The sequence below is a fragment of the Diachasmimorpha longicaudata genome, chromosome 9, assembly GCF_034640455.1.
Source record: "Diachasmimorpha longicaudata isolate KC_UGA_2023 chromosome 9, iyDiaLong2, whole genome shotgun sequence".
Classification (NCBI taxonomy): Eukaryota; Metazoa; Arthropoda; class Insecta; order Hymenoptera; family Braconidae; genus Diachasmimorpha; species Diachasmimorpha longicaudata.
In genome coordinates, this window is record NC_087233.1 from 7,867,865 (window position 1) to 7,889,765 (window position 21,901).

At 34.4% G+C, this 21,901-nt stretch overlaps 1 protein-coding gene across 9 annotated transcripts in view; it reads left to right on the top strand.

The window, feature by feature from the left end:
* Positions 1-21,901, top strand: part of Cac (cacophony) — an 81,368-nt gene that overhangs the window by 50,617 nt on the left and 8,850 nt on the right. For 2 of the 9 annotated variants that reach the window (XM_064127654.1, XM_064127653.1), the window contains exons 12-31: positions 966-1,175; positions 1,684-2,111; positions 2,393-2,718; positions 2,801-2,914; positions 3,162-3,722; positions 3,964-4,309; positions 4,373-4,537; positions 7,860-7,970; positions 11,361-11,444; positions 11,780-11,896; positions 12,291-12,356; positions 12,753-12,844; positions 12,979-13,460; positions 13,898-14,002; positions 14,075-14,181; positions 18,578-18,771; positions 19,203-19,491; positions 20,813-20,940; positions 21,266-21,444; positions 21,770-21,802. In XM_064127654.1, the coding sequence (XP_063983724.1) occupies positions 966-1,175; positions 1,684-2,111; positions 2,393-2,718; positions 2,801-2,914; positions 3,162-3,722; positions 3,964-4,309; positions 4,373-4,537; positions 7,860-7,970; positions 11,361-11,444; positions 11,780-11,896; positions 12,291-12,356; positions 12,753-12,844; positions 12,979-13,460; positions 13,898-14,002; positions 14,075-14,181; positions 18,578-18,771; positions 19,203-19,491; positions 20,813-20,940; positions 21,266-21,444; positions 21,770-21,802 (4,137 nt within the window). Of the gene's footprint in view, positions 1-965; positions 1,176-1,683; positions 2,112-2,392; positions 2,719-2,800; positions 2,915-3,161; positions 3,723-3,963; positions 4,310-4,372; positions 4,538-7,859; positions 7,971-10,165; positions 10,277-11,360; positions 11,445-11,755; positions 11,897-12,290; positions 12,357-12,752; positions 12,845-12,978; positions 13,461-13,897; positions 14,003-14,074; positions 14,182-15,759; positions 15,808-18,577; positions 18,772-19,202; positions 19,492-20,812; positions 20,941-21,265; positions 21,445-21,769; positions 21,803-21,901 lie in introns of all 9 variants that reach the window. The other 7 variants (XM_064127652.1, XM_064127661.1, XM_064127657.1 and 4 more) reach the window with 7 other exon arrangements.

A 21,901-nucleotide genomic window follows, 5' to 3' on the forward strand; every position in this document is an offset into this window, starting at 1 on the left:
ACTTTATGGTTCACGAATGATGGTTGCAAAATTTTTCACCAAGCGCTGATTAATGTTGTAGATGATCTTGGAGAAACAAAACAGGAGATTATGTCTAGATAGCGGAACCACTAGTTGATGAATTTTTGTAGTGAATTAGAATTGTCGAGAGATTGATTTATTAATGTAGAAGAAAATTTAATAATACTTAATATTTTAATTCTCCCCGTTAGTCTTCATCTGGTGAACTATGCAGTCGCCAAATGATATGGAATTTTATTCATTGATATTAGTTGACTGATTATTCTTGATTTATTTATATTATTTTGTAAGTGGTCGTGCTTAGTAGCATATTAAGGTAATGGAGCCATAGATTAGTGCCAGTGATACGATACAACCTGATAGAATAAACGAAACAGATAATAATACGAAATATAATGCTCATCCCATTAGAGTTGGATATATTAAAAATAAAGTTTCAATGAGTTCATATGATTAAATAAAGAAGGTGACGCAGAACAAATTCTGTCCAAATCTTATTCCATATCAAATCTTCTAGTAAAACCTATGAAAAATAATTATATTGCCCGTAGGATTTTTCTCAGAAAATGGTATAGGATAAATTCGCACGGTAAATGCAACCTCAATTCATTAAGCTCTGATCAAAGTCACTTATTGATGATGAAGCCTGTTAATTCTTCATGATGTTCCATTAAAGCCCATCTGTTAACTCCCCATCAGGTTTTAGGAACGGTAGACAGACGATTTACATGACTAGTTGCATTCGACCAGAGTTTAATTATAAACGTAGAGATCTGCAAAAGTAACTTCAAGAGGAGTGTAAATTTTTTAAAAATGACAGTCTATTAAAAATGAAATAAAAGCCGCAATGACGGTTTAAAAATACATCAAAATATGAATCTCCATAAAATATAAAATACTGCTATATTAATGGGAATGTGATGTTAAACCATGGAATTTTATAGGGTTCTCAAGATCGTCGTACCTCAGGTCGGTGAAGGACGACGGCGCCTGTAAAAATTTCTGGAAAATTGAGAAGCAAACTAGGATTTGGATACGAAAGAAAATTAAAAGCCAATCATTCTATTGGTTCGTCATCATCCTTGTGTTCCTCAATACAGTTTGCGTCGCCGTTGAACACTACAATCAACCGGAGTGGCTTAGTGATTTTCTCTGTAAGTTGATCGACTACATATCAATACATATTCATCCGAATCACTGAATAATCTCATTGATATTCCTTAGTGGAGATGATTGCTAGCAATATTTTGAAATAATTAATAAATTGTAAATTATTTTATGTCTATTTATAATATTTACAATCGAGTGAATTGAAAAATCGTTTCTTTAAATTTTGATCCCATATTGTGTAATCTTAACGTCGTTGCAATACACTCTGGAATTCGTGTAATCAGGATAAAAAAAGCTAATTGCATTAATTGAGTAATTTGCATTTTCTGTGAATATTTTATCAGGATGAATCAACCCATTGGTTCAAAACAAGTATTATTGCTATATTAAATTATCTCCAGCAGTTGATCTTATCTCTCTTTCTCGATAATTGAACAATGAAAGTGAAATAGAATACAATACTTCACTATTGATTGTGAAAAAAAAACCATACTGCGAATTTAATTGGAGGAGAGTTATAAAATTGATTAAAATATTCCATTAATGTTTCAGATTATACCGAGTTTGTATTTCTCGGGCTCTTCATGTGCGAAATGTTCGTTAAAATGTATGCCCTCGGGCCACGCAAATACTTCAGTTCGAGTTTCAACCGATTCGATTGCGTTGTTATCCTGGGCTCGATATTTGAGGTGATATGGTCGGCTGTTAAATCCGGCTCATTCGGTCTATCCGTCCTGCGTGCCCTGCGTTTACTGAGAATATTCAAAGTAACAAAGTACTGGGCGAGCCTGAGAAATCTCGTAATATCATTGTTAAACTCAATGCGCAGCATCATTTCACTTTTGTTCCTTCTCTTCCTCTTCATACTCATATTCGCTCTACTTGGTATGCAACTCTTCGGTGGACAATTCAACTTTCCATCAGGCACACCACCAACCAACTTCAATACCTTTCCCATTGCGCTGCTAACTGTCTTCCAAGTGAGTGGAATATACTTTTCAATATGGTTGACATTGTAAATGAAGGGAAGATATGTCTTGTGGGCTTCCTCTTTGATTGATATAGTTATACTATTATTGATACACTGGAGATCAATTGATGTTTCATGAAGTAATGGCCAGGCACATTAGAAAGAGTGATATTCGATGAAATTGGGAGGAGGGAAGATTGAAATTAAAATTTGGGTACAGCTGGAAGGCAGAATGTTTTCATCTATTCTCTTCCAACTTGAAGGAAATCATTATTGAATAAATTTTCTCAGATCCTAACGGGTGAGGACTGGAATGAAGTGATGTACCAAGGAATCGAGTCACAGGGTGGACACAAAGGCGGGGGCATGATATATTCATCCTACTTCATTGTTCTTGTATTATTCGGTAACTACACGCTGTTAAATGTGTTCTTGGCTATCGCTGTCGATAATTTAGCGAATGCTCAAGAACTAACAGCAGCTGAGGAGAATGAAGAGGCGGAGGGTAAGGAAAAACAACAGCTAGAAATCGACAAAGAATTAGAGTCGTTACGCATGCCAGGTGCAGCTTCAGCACCAAAAGTTGAGATATCACCACCTAGTCCTTCAGCAAATTTGTGAGTCACATTGTTTCCATAAAATTATATAAAAATATCAGGGGCATGGGCGTTAATTGGGCTTATTTTACTGGTATGACAGAGGTAAAACTGGAAAACAGGCGTCCGAAGAGAAGAAACAGGAGGACGACGATGACACGGGACCAAAACCAATGCTGCCATACTCCTCCATGTTTATATTATCTCCGACAAACCCGTAAGTTAATCATTCACTGAATTTTTTTTTTTACGCCGAGTAATCCAAACAATTGGGAAAGGTAATTTTTACTCAATGACAAATGTTAAAGGAGTTTCAAAAAACGTTGGCACTACCCTTGATTAAGAGTAGTAGTATTTCTGGAAATTGATTAGTAAAATTGTTTGGATAAACTCTCAATATAATACGCTGCTTATAAATTAAATTCAATACTAATTGGCTTTGCATTTTAATTTGTTCCCAACAGTGTAAGAAGAGGGGCCCATTGGGTGGTTAACTTGAGATATTTCGATTTTTTCATAATGGTTGTAATATCTCTATCAAGTATTGCCCTTGCAACTGAAGACCCAGTAGACGAGCACTCAAAAAGAAATACAGTATTGAATTATTTCGATTACGCGTTCACTGGTGTATTTGCGATAGAGATGATTCTCAAGGTCATTGATCTTGGAATCATGCTCCATCCCGGCTCGTATCTGCGCGAGTTCTGGAATATAATGGATGCCGTTGTCGTCATATGTGCTGTTGTATCAATGGGCTTTGAAGTGGGTGGTGGATCTGCTGGACATTTATCAACAATTAAATCACTTCGTGTACTTCGTGTACTTAGACCACTGAAAACTATAAAACGTGTGCCTAAATTAAAGGCAGTGTTTGATTGTGTCGTTAACAGTTTAAAGAATGTCATCAATATTCTCATCGTGTATATATTGTTTCAATTTATCTTCGCTGTCATAGCGGTACAATTGTTCAATGGTAAATTTTTTTATTGCAACGACGCGAGCAAAAGAACTAAAGCGGATTGCCAGTAAGTGAATTATTATTATACTACCAGTCATGATTTATCAAAATGATAATATTTTAGGAACTTAATATCAGGCTATTTCTTTAATCACTGATACTGCACAGTCATTCCATAAAATTTATCATTGAAAAAATTTCTTAATTGAAATGTTGTCAATTGATACCTTAAGAACTGGACTTATCAAGCAATATTGTCAATTCAATTATCATAAATAATTACAAAAATCGTATGAATGAATTCCCAGAGGTGAGTACTTCATCTTTGAGGAGGACCAACTACTGCCAACGCCCATGAAACGTAAATGGCAGCCACAGAGCTTTCATTACGATAATGTTATGGCTGCCATGCTGACATTATTTGCTGTACAAACCGGTGAGGGTTGGCCACAAATTTTACAACACTCGATGGCAGCGACTCACGAGAATGAGGGCCCCATTCATAATTTTCGAATTGAAATGTCGTTATTTTACATCGTATACTTCATCGTCTTTCCATTCTTCTTCGTAAACATATTCGTCGCCTTGATCATCATCACATTTCAAGAGCAAGGCGAGGCGGAATTGCAGGATGGTGAAATTGAAAAGAATCAGGTAAGTCTCTTCACCCTTAATTATATCAAATTCATCATTAATATTGATGAATTAACCTTTCAGAAATCCTGTATAGACTTTACAATAGGTGCTAGACCTCTGGAGAGGTACATGCCGAACAAAAGAAATAGTTTAAAGTACAAAATATGGAGGATAGTTGTATCAACGCCGTTTGAGTACTTTATCATGATTCTCATCGTTTTAAATACACTTTTACTCATGATGAAGGTAAGAATTCAATACCGTTAATTAATTTACAGTTATTAATAATATCAATAGCCTTAACAAGTTAAAATTACAGACGATAATGTTTTTCTCTCCGCCCAATAAGTATTAATAATCATAATGGAAAACATAAGTTACATATGAGAGAGTCAGTGAAACGCTCTTTCTATCTGGTTATGTTGAACTTTCAATTTCACGCTAATCATCCACTATTATTTCGTATTCACTATTTATCCAGTCCCCTTCTCTCCCTCTCCCTCAATACATCACACTTACTACATCTTCCTGGCATGTCTCTGGCAATTTTAACCAATCCATTAAATAATCAGCCCCATCATCTTAGGTTAAGCCCCCTCCCACATATTCGGGGTTAGTTGGTTGAGGTGAAAATCCATTGAAAGTATTAATACTTCATTTTCTACTCATTGATACGAGGAAAATTATTGTACTTGTCCACAGTAACCTCTCGTTTATGTGTTTAACTGTTGGAACAATACAATAGTATCGTTCTTAATCCTTGAATTCTCCCATCAAAGAACCCTCGTAATCGGCAATCAATGATCCATTTCGTTCTACTAAGATATCAAGTTGCGGTGATGAGATTCCCATTGAATTCTATAAATCTCCTGTCATACATGGTACAAATGATTTATTATCAAAGGCTCATTATAAGGACGGGGTGGCAACGTGTGACCAATATGCGAAGCTTCTCGCTGATTATCATTTTTTTAAAATTTTGTCGTTCATTTGATTTGGTTTTTGTAGAGATAATTCTGTTAGACATTATTATAAAATCATCATCCTTCATCACTCCTAGATACTCCATGTCTATTTCATCCGAATGCATGGCTCGCATCGTGTCCCCATGTGTTTTACAACAAAAATTGTGATTATCTATCGATAAAAATCGATATAAATATTTCTTGATATTCTGCACAAAATGATTACAACCCATTATTTAACTGGGTGGAAGCAGCTGTACAGCTTGTTTTTCATTTCCGTTATGGAAGTGAAAAAATATCAATGCTCCTGGTCAATTACTCAACTCATTGATTTTCATTTTAATTTGAAATAAAAATGTCGAGTTCGGTATAATTATTATTCTCTGTTACCCGAAAATCGAATTGTTAATTTTATTTGCTTGATTTATCCAGTGACGATTAATATTTCTGTTCTGTAAGAGCACATGCACACGCACTACCGATGACGTTAATTAGCACATGTTTTATTTCATTAATTGAATTGTGATTAAGGCACGTAAAGATATTTTTTATTCGTGACATTAAAACAACGAGACGAAGTGCCCTTGGTACGTGCTGTTGAAAAATTGTTTATGTGGAAATTACAGCTTTGGCAATGCTCGCTTTTACGGTCTAAACTACAGATACATTACACTAAAGCACTTTTTGAAATCATATTATCATGTTCGAAATATTGGAGTAGGATTTGGTTATAACATTTTTTGTGGAGACAGTTGAGGGATACATAAAAGGTTTTATCAACAATTTTGCTACCTCTACGAAATTACGGGGTATTCCTCGACAACTAGGCTATAATTAAAATTGATTAAAATTTTGTCACCGCTTTGCTTTAGTATTATAGTAATATTTTACTCGACCAATGAAAAATAAACATTTTTTGTCAAAATTAGACTAGTCTAACAGTTGTGGGGCAATTATGCCAGTTAATTTCCGCTCTGGACTTAAGATATTGAATATTTATGCTGAATAGAATTCGTTTTCATTTAAAAATTATTTTGTAAAAATCCGCAGATATTTAAATTCTTTGGAAAATGTCATCCAATAAATTCTAACATCAAATTTAGTTCCGAAGCGGTAAAAAGTTTCAAATCCATTTCATCTCAATCGTTCATTGAAATTACCTCGAATGTTTTCCAGCAATGTTTACCAGCAATAGAACAACAAATGCCTGTGAATGATTGAATCAGCACATTGCAAGTTCTCAATAGCCCGTCACGGTGTTTTCACGCTCTCAAATTTGTCTCAATCACTACTATCCCTCTGCCCCCCCCCTCTCTCAATTCTGATATCTCTCTCACGGAGAATCATAAAAATACACATAACTGCGTGTCGCATGCTGGCTGCTGCAGATAATGAATAAACAAAACACCAACACTGAGATCATATTGTAACATTTCATTGAATGTTAAACAAATGCTATTGTTTCGCACTGGGCGTTCGCACAACAATACGATAACAAGATTATAATAACGATAATGATGATGATATTCCACATCACAATGTCCCATTTATTAAGAAACCAGAAAACAAAATGTCTTCTGATAAGATAAATAAGTGGCAATGATAAAACAAAAATACCAAATCGCAATCCCTCCACATTTATCCCTCTTCTCCGCTTTAAACTCATCTCTAATGTATTACAAAAATAACTCCCTATTACTTACAATCCTCCTAATGAGTCCCGAGTATTTCTTATCAATTAGAATCGCCATTCCATGACCCTGCAAATTCATTTACTAGTTATTGAGAGATAAATAGCCTCGAAAAGAAAGCTTCATTTTGTCTGATAACAATGTGACACTTTGAAACCGGTATTTAGTATTCATCTCGTCATCGTTAATTAAATGATTAGGAATTGTATTGTCAATAACCAATACATATGTCCATTACACTAATTAGCAGCATTGTTGTAAGCATCCTTGAGTAGCAACGGAGTGAAGCTCTGAATATTCAATTCCACAAGAATATTCAATTTTTATTAGATTTTAGTGATGAGGATGTCGTGGGTATAGCTAGCACTGAGAGTTTTTATTGCTTGATAAAGAAATTTTTTTCATGAGAGGAAAAAAATTATTATTTTAATTTTCTTGAGGATTCGGAGTGTTATGGCTCATTGTGTTAAATTCCGTGATTTTATCAAGAAAAAATCCCCAGACATCCTCAAATATTTGTCATAACTAGTGCCAATGACGACTGCACTCAATCCACTCGAGAAAAACAATAGCAATACACAAGAGATGAATTTTAAAAATAAAATCAACTACAACACAATTAGCATATACACATAATACTCATTAGCCGTTAATTAAAGAAATAATTGATCTACTTAATTATACATTTAAATAAATTGACAACGCATATGTACACACACAGCCGCACGTAAACAAACCACAACTAGTTGTAATGTTGATGGAAAAGTAAGACAGTCCGGAGGGGTCGATTGATAAAAAAAAAATGAAGAATTAAAAAATTGATTGAAAAGAAAATTCAGACAGACATGTAGGCTTGTATGTCCATATGTATGTCCGCTGTCGGCCGTGTGTTTGTCAGTGTGTGCGTTGCAGTACCACCGGCAGAGCGAGCTGTACAAATCCATATTGAAGAACATGAACATAGGCTTCACCGGGATGTTCACCATCGAATGCATACTGAAGATCGCCGCTTTTGGGGTCAAGGTAGGCTCCATCCCCCTCACGAACAAACCCATTCGAAGTAAAATACAGAAAGAGCTTTCACTCGTAAGCAAGAGTCAGTAAAAACAAGGGCAGTGGCGAGAGCATCTTTGAATTTCTTCACAATATGTACACATCATTCATTGAATGATGAGTCAGTTATCTCATATTTACCTACTATTGAACATTCCATTCACGGAGAAATGCAAAGATCACTGTCTTTTTAATAAAAATAATCTGGTAAGTTTCGCTTATTAGAAAACTTCTAGAGCCTTGATTTATCAACAGAATAAAAAATTACCGCTGAATTATACAATTATTCTCAAATCTGCACGGATACCGTCTATCCAAAATTGAGGAAAGAAAAACAGATAATTGAACATGAATATACAACAATCATTAACACTGAAATGGTATCTGATGCAGCTGAAAATGAAGTTTAAGGACCTCAGTATGCTGATGTGAAAATATTAAACAAGAATTTTGTACTCTAAATAAAAAACAGAATCGAAGGACGGAGCTGTGATAATTCGATAAAAAAATTATCCCTAATGGATAAATTTATTGAAAGCAAAATTGTGCTCACTGGCCGCTCGATTGCGAAAGTCTGGACAATAGGACAGAACTCAACACAGAACAGATGCAACGACTCGACAATTAACCTCAGACACAACACGATAGTAACACTATTTCAATAACAAGAGTAAAAAAGAGGAATTATTTTTATTTAATTATTTCACAATTATCTTCAACTATCTGCCTCTTCTCTCTGTTGCCTCAATATTTTTCTCCTATTCGCTACTTCTATTTGGTCTCACTCCATAGAAACTCGATATATCAATACGAATAAGACCCAATAAAATTTTGATTCATACTGTCTAAAGTGTGTAATAAAAAGATTAAAATTAATGGAAATAATTACCATAAAATAAGCATTCACGCTCCAGCATGTTGTTATGTCTTGTTATGAGCATCTGCACGCTGATCACATGCACGTACATGACACTATCTTCTTCGTTTTAGCATGAATATATTTTCATGAATATATCTAACACAGATAGATTGACATGCGTTGATTGCCTGATAAAAGTTGACAATGTATGTCCAATTAAGTGGCATTTAATCGTCAACAATTGGAATGACCGGTTTATCTGTTGATCTCATCTCCTGCATGGGTCCAAAATCATAAACTGATACGATTATTCGTGAACGGTTGATCAAAATGTGTATATCTCTGACGAATTGTTCTTTTATTTAAACAATACCCTACTCTCTTTCGGAAGAACTACTTTGCCAGCATCTGTCAATAGATAGAAAATCCATATTTGATTAACAGCCATTATTTACCTTCTTTTATATTTTTAATTTCACTTTAATAACAACCTATTCCCTCAATCCCGGAGAGATTGGTTAGATTTGCATCGCTAGAAGCTTTAGGCGATAACTCCCTTGATATGATGCCTAGCCTTTCTCGATCATTAATCTAAGGATTCGAACGAGATTTGTTGATACGATATCAGTTTGTATAACAGAAATAACTAATATTCCGAGTTTTATTCATCTCGTCCCAATCCTATCCTCTGCACTGAGGAAAAAAAAACAATTTTGTCAAGAAAATATGATTTCCGATCATACATAATATATCATATTCTGATTATCAGCAGAAGAAAATCTTTATTTTTATGGAACGTATAGTTTCAGGCCAGCGATTCTCAGGTGATCCAAAGAGAATACCCCACTTGAGAATTATGTTGAATTGGAAAATTTTTATTTAGCAAATGAAAAACTATTATTAATACTTGGACTTAGGCTGAATTACTTTACTCATGAAAATCTTAGTTTTGTGCAAATCTAAGATGGAAAGTACTTAAGGATTGTTTGTCAAGCCCATATACAGTATAATAATTCGATCCTTCAGAATAACTACGATTTTTTAAATTAAATAGCTTCCAAAAATATTTTTTCTTATATCAAGAAGATCAATCCTTGACTGATTTTTTTTTCTCAGTGTAAATAACTATCATGAATTTTTTTTTTTATTGTCAACTCGACAAATCGGTGCAATCATTCGTAAAGTGCACGGGCTCAGAGAGGGAAACAGGGAAAATGTAAAATTATAAAAGATGAAAAAAAAAACATCAAAAGAAGCGTTACAGAGAATTTGAGTATCCTACGGCTGTGTTGGCTATATTTTGTAGTATCACGAGGCGCCGCCGAATCTATTGGATGCCTTGAGCTACGTGAACATGGTTGTCACCCTACTTTTCCTCATTGAGTGCATCCTTAAAGTCATCGCATTCGGATGCAAGGTACAACCAAATAAATTAAAGAAAAACAAATCAAACGATGTAACGAAAGATTAAATCTACTCACTATTCATTCAGTATTAACTACACTTGAAGAAGATCAATGGTCAATGATTAATAGTTAGAATTGAATGGCATTACTGAAGATATATAATGTAGACTTTACAGTGACTTGATGATTTGCAATAGATGATTGATACATGCGGATAACACCGACAAGTCCTTGATAATCGCCAACTTGTCACTTTACCTCACTTTTGTCTTTAGGCCTTTGTACATGTATCTCTACATGAAGCATTTTTGTTTATCATAAAAAAGAATAAGCGATTACATTATTTCTACTAGCTGCTTGCTATCACCGGCATGATCCTGTAGATCTTTAGACAGATCCTGTTATTTTGCAACAAGTCTAGTATTTATTTTCCCAAATAATTGAATATCAGTTTTATCAAGATGATTATACAATCGATATTCCAATTTAATGACTGACCTCAATATAAAACACATGAGTAATACCGCTAGGTGAAAGCACTGAGAATTCAATTGATCAAGATAATTAATCACATCACATAGTCGCGATTATATTGTGAAAGTACTTCTTATTGAAGTTGTAACAGATATTATGATACATGGAAGCACACTCATGTCCACACATGCACACAGATAAATCAATTGCGATTAATAATTCTTGATAAGAGCACAATCAGCACAGAAGTCAACGTGAAGCTGCATACCGGCAATGCTGCCAGTTTTTTTTTTTTCGATTTCTTTTTTCATTTTTCGAAATGAATCTTTTATTTATTTTTTGCAGTGGTAGAGAGGTAGTGTGCATTTGGTGTCTTTTTAAGGGATTTTGAGGAGGAATGGGACTTCTTTCTCGATATCATTAAAAATCATAAGTGTTCAGAGTGACTAATTTTAATAATGCCATTCTTTTATTATTAAAATATTTCTCTTATACATGATATCAATTTTTAAAGAATACTTGAAGTAGAGAATGGAGAAAGAGGTTTCAATTAATACTCAGAGTCACCTTGAAATTATAATTGAACTAGGACTGATCTATTTCATGTTTGAAATGGGCTAGAATTTCTTCAAAGACCCGTGGAATACATTCGACTTCATCACGGTCATCGGTAGCATCGTGGACGCACTTGTAGTCGAATTCGGGGTACGTAAAACATGAAGAATAAGCACCAATTGTCCACATTCAACAGTGAAGTGATACTTTTAATTATTATCATTGGAGACGCTGGCGAGACATGAAAAAAATCTCGTCTTCGCTGTTGAATTATTCAATTTTCTGTCGAAACTTGGTGAATAATTTATTGATAACTTCGTTCTTGCATCGAATCAGTGAATAATCATTGATTGGATAATGGAGCGTGACACTTTAATTGGAGGATTCATTCCTGATGAGAGGCAGGCGCGAAGTGTCATTGTTCAATTGTCAAGGGGATTACAATTTTGTTTGTTTTAAAGTGTAATTTTTTATGTCCCCTACAGGAGAACTTCATCAACGTCGGCTGTTTGAGGCTATTTCGCGCCGCCAGACTGATCAAATTACTCAGACAGGGGTATACTATACGAATTCTTTTGTGGACGTTCGTACAATCATTTAAGGTAATTATACTGTCGAGAAAAAATTCAGTTTTTGGAAGACTTTTTGGACCCGAAAATTATCAAGTCAGGCAATTTTTTCATCTCCATTTGAAGTCAAATAAAAATATGAGTATTTAACATCAATTACCTCAGATTTTTGATAAAGTTCTACGATGTGTAAAAAACTATCATAATTTTTTTTTCTAATGAATTATTATATTTTTTGTTGACTTTCCTGTCGAGAAATAAACATTAAGTCCCAAATTATTCTACATTCCCAATATTTTCTTCCACTCAATAATTCACGAAGAATCAATGACTTTTCCATGTCCGAAATGTTATGAAACGCCGACTACAATAAAAATATCTGAAAACCGTATTAAAAAATTCAACCTCCCTCCTATCTGACTTGCAGGCGCTGCCCTACGTCTGTCTTCTCATCGCTATCCTATTCTTCATCTACGCAATCATTGGCATGCAGGTAATGATCTCTCCCACCTATCCCCAAACTCCAAAGCATTACACTAAACACAGTTAATACAACAATACACTAATATTTCTTTTTATGTTCCAATGCAACCGTACCATAATCACATCGTTTCATTTCACTAATCAGATGTTCGGAAACATTAAAAATATTCCATCAGAGGCGATAGAAAGTCACAACAATTTTCAGACTTTCATCGGAAGTTTGATGTTACTATTTCGGTGAGTCGAGCAGCTTGAGAATTTTATAAATGTTGATAATGCTCCAGAGCAAGCTGCTCGGCAATATAAATTCCCCAAAGCCGCTGTAGTATATCGCTAAACTAACAGAAAAACATTGTCAAATAACTCAGCTAAATGTCTTGGATCCTTGCTTTGATGCCTTTGCTAGGTTTTTGGAAACATCGCACTCGATCCAGAAACATCGATCTACGAGCACAACAATTTCCAGAGTTTCATACAAGGTCTGATGTTGCTGTTTCGGTGAGTGACTGGTCCTCTGATTGCGTCCCATCCCCAATCCTAATAATGCTTGGCTGGTGTATATCATGTTCAATGATGGTCAATACAATCTTCTAATCAACACCCTCTCGGCCGGGAGGGAATCGTTCTTTCAGGTGCGCAACGGGCGAAGCTTGGCCAAGTATAATGCTGTCTTGTATAAAAGGTCGTATCTGTGATCCTAAAGCCAAACAAGATGCTGATGGCTGCGGCTCAAATTTGGCGTATGCCTACTTCGTCTCCTTTATATTTTTCTGCTCATTTCTCATGCTTAATCTGTTCGTTGCCGTTATCATGGACAATTTTGACTACCTCACACGCGACTCATCGATACTTGGTGCCCATCATCTCGATGAATTTGTTAGAATATGGGCAGAGTATGATCCCAATGCTACTGGGAAAATACATTTCACGGAAATGTACGATATGCTTAAGAATATGGATCCACCACTGGGATTCGGTAATAAGTGCCCCAACAGACTTGCTTATAAGAAACTCATTAGGATGAATATGCCGGTTGATGAAGATGGCAAGGTCGCTTTCACAACGACGTTCTTTGCATTGATCAGGGAAAATCTCAATATTAAAATGCGACCGGGTAAGTTTCTTTTTTAAGGTGGGGGGGGGGGGATGCACCGAGAGATTCAGATAGCAGAACTGGCCTAATTTCAAATGAGCGGTCTTATGGAAATATAAAATATGATATTTCTAATCTCGGGAGATAAAGTCATGTTTCCCCTAAACTGAATAGAATTTGATCAATTCTTTCGAATTGTCAATTTCTCTTTTATTTTATTATTAAAAAAAAAATACAACAAAAACTGATAATTGACTTCAAAATTTTAATTATCTCAAATTTTATGAAAAAAAAAACAAACATGATATAAATAAAAATTATAAAAGACACATTCATGGTAGATTCGATGATAAAATATTTTGAAAAAAAAATTCTTCAGCTACAAAAAATCTCTCAGGATTCCTCAAAGTCAGATGAATCGCAAGAATAATTTCCTTATCATTATTTTTATGCTGCAGCGGATGAAATGGATCGAGCTGATGAAGAATTGCGAGACACAGTCAGGGCCATTTGGCCACTCCAAGCGAAAAAAATGTTGGACCTTTTGATACCTAGGAAAGAAGGTAAATATACGGATTTATTAACTCCATGAATCCATTTTCATGAATTCCTCATTCCATGAATTTCATTTTCAGAATTGAATAAAGGAAAGTTAACCGTCGGTAAGATATACGCTGGCTTCCTGATCCTCGAGAACTGGAGGACAACGAAATTCGGTCAGATTGAGTCGACTGATCCTCAGGTGAGTCACCCCCAAACAAAATATTAAACTACTGTTCAAAGCGCAATCGTTAATATTTTTATAATGATAATCATTATTATTGAAGTCTAGGGCCTATTGAGCGAATTATAAATAAGTTTTACAGTGAGTCATTGTGATTTGAGATCATTCTCGTTATGTTTTATTCTCTTTTTAGAAATTCAATATATTTAATTATTGAAAAACCTCATGTAAATATGTTTTCCGATCTATTTTAAATTTTAAACTGTAATCAGAATACCCGGATATCACTCTAAATAAAAAACACAATTCTACTGAATTGACAAATTAATTAAAAATATTCACAAATATTATGTTCAATTTTTTCAACATTTATTTGCCTAGAATAGTACATAAATTTTGATAATCTAGTTGCTTATAAAGTATTTATTGAAAGAAAAGGATAATTCTTTGAAAATTTCAACTATGTAATCATTTTTAACGAATAATGTCGATTGAATTTCAAATTTTTAATTCAGACCTCCAAAATTTGAATAAAAAGTTAAAAAATATTCCAATAAAATAATTAATTAATGGAATAATTTTCGATTCATCAAATCAAACAACTACTTTTGAATGAAACATGACGTGAACAAATCGAATGAATGTTGTTGGCTTCTTCATCGTAGGAATTGATCGCTGATGCGAGGATAATCATTCAAATTAGCGATGTGAGTCATCCCCGTAGTGTCTCATCACCCGATCCTAAATTAATTCTCAATAGATTGGAAAATAGAAGCTGCAGTTGTATTATCAGCTGCAGTTAAAATAAATTACTAGTGAGAATTAATTAAGATCCTCATTCCTTCTCCAAAATGTTACTCACTGATGTGCTGAATATATCGTAGTGCTAAAGAGTTATTCAATAGTAGCTCGAAGGAGAGGAGAATAATTTCATCATCGATATTTCATTCAATGTCATTCGTGCCTCCATTTTTAATCCAAAAATCAGTGATATCGTTACGATTTCATCCAGGAAATTAGTCATTGGTTTCATTATTCATGATCAGAGCGGAATAACCAGTTGAAAAAATCAAAATTTTACAGATTTTTCTTTGCATAAGAAAATAATTCAATAGCATAAATACATTTTTATTGGCCAATTTAATTACCGGAAATCGATCAAATTTTTTAATAAGAAAAAGAAATTATTTCGTTTTTTCATTCATTTTCATTAAATACATTAATTCAGTACAAGAGAAAACAAATGATGAGACGTCGAGGTAGATAGGAAAATATGCGTTGTGAATGATAAATATACAATAGAAAATGTGTGTTGGGTGTTGCCCGTTATAATTTTGGCTCCACGATACAGAAGTACGAGACTAATTAATGTGTACCCAACTAAAGAAACTATATGACATACAAACTACTTGTCTAGATAGACTAGGATAATGTAGGTCATAGTTGGACTCTACTGTGTAATTACGAAAGTGATAAGACCATGTGAAATATTTGAGCCCAATAGGAGCAAGAGACATGATTACCCAAAAATTCCTCATACTCAATCAAATTCATCTTTACTTTTATACTTTTTTTTTTATTCTCTATTTCTTACAGACTAACCATAACGATAGCACTGGGCAAAGTCCAACAGCCCAGGCGGTAGTACTCTTAATATCTTTTTTCACACCATAATGTTACTTTCACAATTACTTTTTTGACGTAATTTTATTTTACATTTCTACATTTTACAATATGATACACTGCAATTCCCAACTCAAGAAAAAAAATCAGAATAATATAGAAAAAGAATTGGATAAACATGGATTTTCAATTCTTAATACGTTTCCATGTTCGTTTAATTTCTCTAGTTGATATTTTTTTAGTCACGATCACATTAACCAACACTCCAAGATTACAAAACCCACATTATTCTTAGAAAATACTGGAAATAGACTAGCAAAATAATTTTAGAAAATCCGCCAATGAAAATGGTGTTGAACTTATCCCATAAAGCTCAATGTACTTTTTCTTTTATGAAAGGTATCCTCATTGAATAGTGCTCTCCACTAAAAGATATCCAGTTATATTTTACAATTTTATACGTCACTCCTTAACTTCATAAAATTAAAAAAATATCATATTGACGTATAAAATTGTAAAATTCATATACAACCATCTGGTATCGATTCGTTCTTCCTTTGCGATTCAACATTTAGCAAAAAAAAAAATGCGGTGTAAGTAAAAATATATGAAAACCCGAGAACCGAGGCACTTAGCCAGATCCTCAGTAGCTGATATTGAAGCGAAAAATTCAACGCAGCGACAGCTAGTGCGCCTTTTGCCTCGCAACCCCTCCCTCTCCCCTAGACAAAAATTAAGTATACACCTCCGAAAAAAGGATCAGAAACTCCCTATTGGACTGATTGATTCCTAGAACGATGCTAGATCGAACCTAGATATTTGAATCCATTCTGTTCATGTCAAATAGCTCAGTTGTGCTGACCGAAATCCATTAAAATCGTCTAACTTGAGCATAAATAATTTAATAACCTTTTCGAGTAGTTTGGAACGACTGGTATTACCTAAAAACTAGAGTAATTGTCATTTACATTTGTGAGTAGACCTCGCTTGATCTTTCCTGATGCATCAACACACTGGCACACTCAACAATTATATCAAATATACCCCTGACAATAAATTCGTTTTAATACACAAATTAATTCTGATGAGTTTGAGGATTTATCGAAATTACTGTCACTTATCCTTCACTTCACGTTATTCACCCGGGTTTGTAGATGATTATCAATAAGGAAATCATTACTTTGCTGAATACGATTTATCACATTGACCACTTGTAATTTTTAGGCATGTTTTGAATGATATTTTCATAATTTTTATTAGTAAGTTTATGTGTGGAAACATGGTAGGGAGTTTTCCATAGAACGCCGGCTGTGTCTTTTGAATATTTTGTATAAGCTTCATTTCTTGTAGTAATTGACGATAATACACTGGTAGAAATTTATTTATTTATGGTAAATATCTCCGAGAAGTGTGTTGTAAATATTTTTAATGAAACATTCGAATTTATTTTCGATTCGGGTCTAAATATTACGCGATAGCAACGATATAAGGATATTCGTCCTCCCTATATTAGAGATTTTTTAAGTGAAACTTTCACAAAAAAAGTCGAAAATCAAAAAAATTAAAAATAATAGTATGTAGTAATATTTTTAACAACTTCAATGTAATATTGAGACCTTTTATCGAGAAAACTTTCTAGAATTCCATGGAAAATTTTTAACAAATCTAGAGAATTGGGCTATTTTGTATTTTTTGAGTATATATTGTTCGAAATATAAGCCTTTCTATATGAATATTTTCAATGAAATATTCTATCAGTGTAATGTTTGTGCGTGCCCAACTGGAGTTGAACATTTTATCGAAATGTTTGTGGATTTTCGTTGATCGAGTTGTCGAATCGATAATTCACGAGCACTTTTCATCTGCATGTTTAAAATAATGAAACTGCATTAATTCAGTCTGTCAATAATTATATTACTCTACATATTCTATTCAAATCACTATCGTACTCTGCGCATCACACAAAAACGTCCACAGATTTATGTCACGCAAATAGGCATTTCCAAATTTGCTGTTTGAACAAACATATACAGGCTTTAAACAAACGAAGTTGCAGATTATTAAATTAATCATTGAGGCGTTGAAATTCTGTATCCGATGCAGCAGATTTCATTGAGACTTTCCACGTCTCAGCGAAACAATTCACACTGCAATTTGACTTGGCAAAATAATTTATTAAATATCGGAATTATCAATGACCCCATGCTTTCTTCATTTCAAATTTCAATATTTAAATTATGACACATCGCACAGTCTACCACGACACTCTATGTGTGGCATGGTTTCAAGCAACGATAGCAAAAAAAATTGAATAATTTACGTCTTTTTTACACGATTATTTACCTGTGGAATGTCTCTTTCTCAATCTCGCTCCAGTTTTTCATAAATTTTCTGTCTGCATTTGCATTTAGCATTTGTATGATCATGCGATAATGCACGATGTTGCACAAGAATTAATTAATCGAAGACTGAGAATTGACCAATCAAAGAAAACAATTGATTAATCCAAACGTATAAAATTATTTATGAATTATACACGAATAAAAAAAATAGGAATGTGAACAAACTGACTGAGGAGAGAAAGAGACTTATGCTGAATGCACACGGAAGCTAAATGCCCGTGTTGGACAGGATGAAAGCCTGTATGTGCATTGTACATACGTCGTGGACCATGGCAGTGATGCGTGTGAAGATCTAACTAATTAACAAAATGAGACTTAAATAATGAAAAGATTAGAAAAAAAAAAGAAAAATGTGCCGAGTCTGACACGGATTTGACACGTCCGAACAGCGTTCTTCTTTCTTCAACTGCCTGATGGACATGGCCGGGGTTAATCACACGGGTAATCATCATGGAAGCCGACTAAACAGTCTTGAGCCACCGGGTGTCGATGGAAAGACTGATGCTACCAAGGAGGGCAAAGAAGAAGAGGGAGCCCTTGGGGTTCTAGCTGCTGCCGAAAAAAGGCGTCAGCGTAGCATCAGGTCTGTCGAGTTACTTTCAGCATTAAATATGTTATAATTAGTTTTTTGTTTGTAATTAATTTTATTAACAAAATAGGGATGGATTTTGGAGGGATTTTAGGGCAAAAGTCTATGCCAGGAAATGGTGTTTTTTGCGTAATAATGCACAAAAATTTGGTTTTAAACAGAACAATTTTGTGAGTCTCAATTTGACCTACTTTAATGTAAATTTCAGTATGAGTCAAATAATATTATTAACTTAATTTCCTACTTTATTTTTCCCATGACTCTCACTTCAACTCTATATATTTAATAAATTAATATCAATTTGGTCGTCTACTTGATTCAGAATTCAGCTCTGAACTTGACTTTCCCTCAACGGCACGTGATACCGTTCAGTAGAAAATAAATGATCCGCATTAAATAAAATTTAAATAAAATTCTGTTTGCAGAAATAAAAAGGTGAACTGGAAGATGTCCCACCAGTACGATAAACTAGGGAGCAGCGGAGAGAGTAGCCAGGGAGGGGGTGGGTCTGGGGTTGTAGTTAACGGCGATGAACGTGGCCCCGAGTTAGAGCCATTGCTGGCAGAGTCCTCCCAGGACCACTACCATCATCATCAATACTACGATACCGACAATGATCAATACTACCATCACCATCATCATCATCACCGACCACCCTCGTACTATCAACACCAGAACACCTACGCACCTCGCTCCTCAATCCGTTACCTCAAGGTGTCGACTCGGTCCAAGAGAACAAAAAAATCAATGCATTCGATCAATTTTTGAGAAAGAAAGATTATCACTTCCATCATTTCGATTATTTTCTTTTATTTTAATTTTATTTCCATTCATTTTGTCCAAAAACCACCTTCCCTTTTGTTCTTATTATTCGTCAATTAAACGCTACCTTTTCTTTTCGACTAGCAACAAGTTAAAGGCTATGAAGGCTCGATTGATGAGCCCAATTAATTCGTTTGAAGGAGATACGCTCAATTGGTAGTTTTCCGATGATTTTTGTGGTTTTATTTTCCTTTGGTGGTAACTGGTGGAATATTTCTTTTTCGTTACTAGATTTTTGTCTATTTAGATGTCATTTAATTGAAGTATATTTTCTAGATGAAATATCGTCTCTATAGATAAATCAACTGTCAGATATTCCCGAGATGGTCAGTTTATCAATGGATAGTCAGAATAACAATAGATTACGAATTTTAGTCCAACACTTTTACAATAGATTACACATGGTCCTGGAGAATAGTTTTTCTTCCTGGGAATTTCAGTCTAGCTAGTTTTCATAGATACTCGAGGATACGTAAAGTGATTTTATTCATTATGGATAATTAGAAAACAACTTAGCGATCAGTCGTACCCTTCCCTAGCTGCTTTCGATCCCAACTAAAAATAGAGCGAAAAAAGTTGGATCGTTGGGTCCAAATTTTTCTTCAGTGTTTTTTGATATATTTTTTGAGTATAAGTTTCTACCTCATGGTAAGTAATCTTAATGTTTAAAGGCAATAGAAATACAAGAATTTAACAGGCAATCACTTATTTTTTCCACGTATCTCTCTCTCATCATTCAATCAGAAAACTAAAGTGCATGCGCATGTTTTAATCCGTCACTGTGCATGATAATTTTTTAATCATCCTGATGAGTATTCAACACCCTTTCTCTTTGTCTTAAGATGTTTTTTTTTTTATTGAGCTCTCTACTTCGACGCTGAAATAATCCGCATAATTATTGACAGTGTATTTCGATCTCCAGAAGCAAAATGGGTTCTCCATTTGTTTGAAAGAAAGTGAAATTTAAATAGAACAAATGCTATTCTGGCAATGCGAAATATGCCGTCACGACAGAGGCAAAAGGCGTTTCGATTACGGTCAATAGATCATTCATTAATTTTGTAATCGTCAGATTATTGTTAATACGAGGGATGTCGAGCAAAGGAATCAACGATGCCCAAAACTATTTCCAACCCCTCGTTGTGAATAAATATCAAATTGGGCGGGAGAATGATTATGGTCATTTTATACGAATTTCTTCCTCGGTTTAAAGGACCTTCAGGATATCGTACCTAGTGATTCAAGGGCGGGGAGCCTTGAGAGTCTCACACAAGGGGATAGACTTCATCCACAACATGTGCAGCATCCACCAAGACATCATTCACGCTCGCCAAGTTTGAGGTATATAATATTAAATAATTTTTTTCCCCTTGCAATTTTCCAGGAAATTTTATGGATTTTTTTTCTCAATGAACAATTTTATTGTTGTCTGAACTTTGAAAATTTTTAATGTTTTTTAGATATGATTTTCTAAAAATACGTGTAATACAAAATTCCATAGTGAATTGTTAAAATAATGAAGATTTAATATTTTGATTAATCTTGTGTGATAAAAAAAATTATTCAGCAAAACATTCGCCCATGGTTGCCCGGGTGACACAAGGGTTAAATGTTCCCTGACCATGTGAATACCTTAAAAAACTAATTATTATTTTTGATTTTTCAGAAGACACTCACCAATCCACAGATCGCCATCACCCTCTCGCCGAGCGCGATTCGACCACCACCACCATCCCTACCACGAAGGACCTGGTTTCAGCGACGCTGTCAGTAACGTCGTGGAAATTCAAAGGCATACACATACACCTCATCACTCACAATACAATCATCGTCACCGAATAAGAGGTAAAATTCATATTACCAATCCCCGAATCAAGCGATTGTAAAATGTTCGTTAAGTGATAAATTCGTGAGCTGAGAATCACCTTATCGATAAAAGCCAATCAGCTCTGTACAGAAAATGATTGAGAGAGCGAGAGAAAGAGAGAGAGAGAGAGCGCGAGATAAAAGTGATTCAATGCTGTTGAAAAGAAAATTACTGAAGAACAATTCATGGATATGAATGTGTTTTCTATTAATGGTTTATTCGCAAGAAGCAATTGATGCTCTCTGTGTTTACTCGATGTAATACGTTTTTTCTTCATTCTTTTGGGTTATGCGCTCTACACAGACTATTACGACCACTGCGACTATTACGACGATGGTAATTCCTTTTATTTCAAGAAAAAAAAAATCAATGAAAAGAAAATGAGAAAGATTCATTGCTATTCATATTATTCTCTTTGAAATATTTTTCTATTTT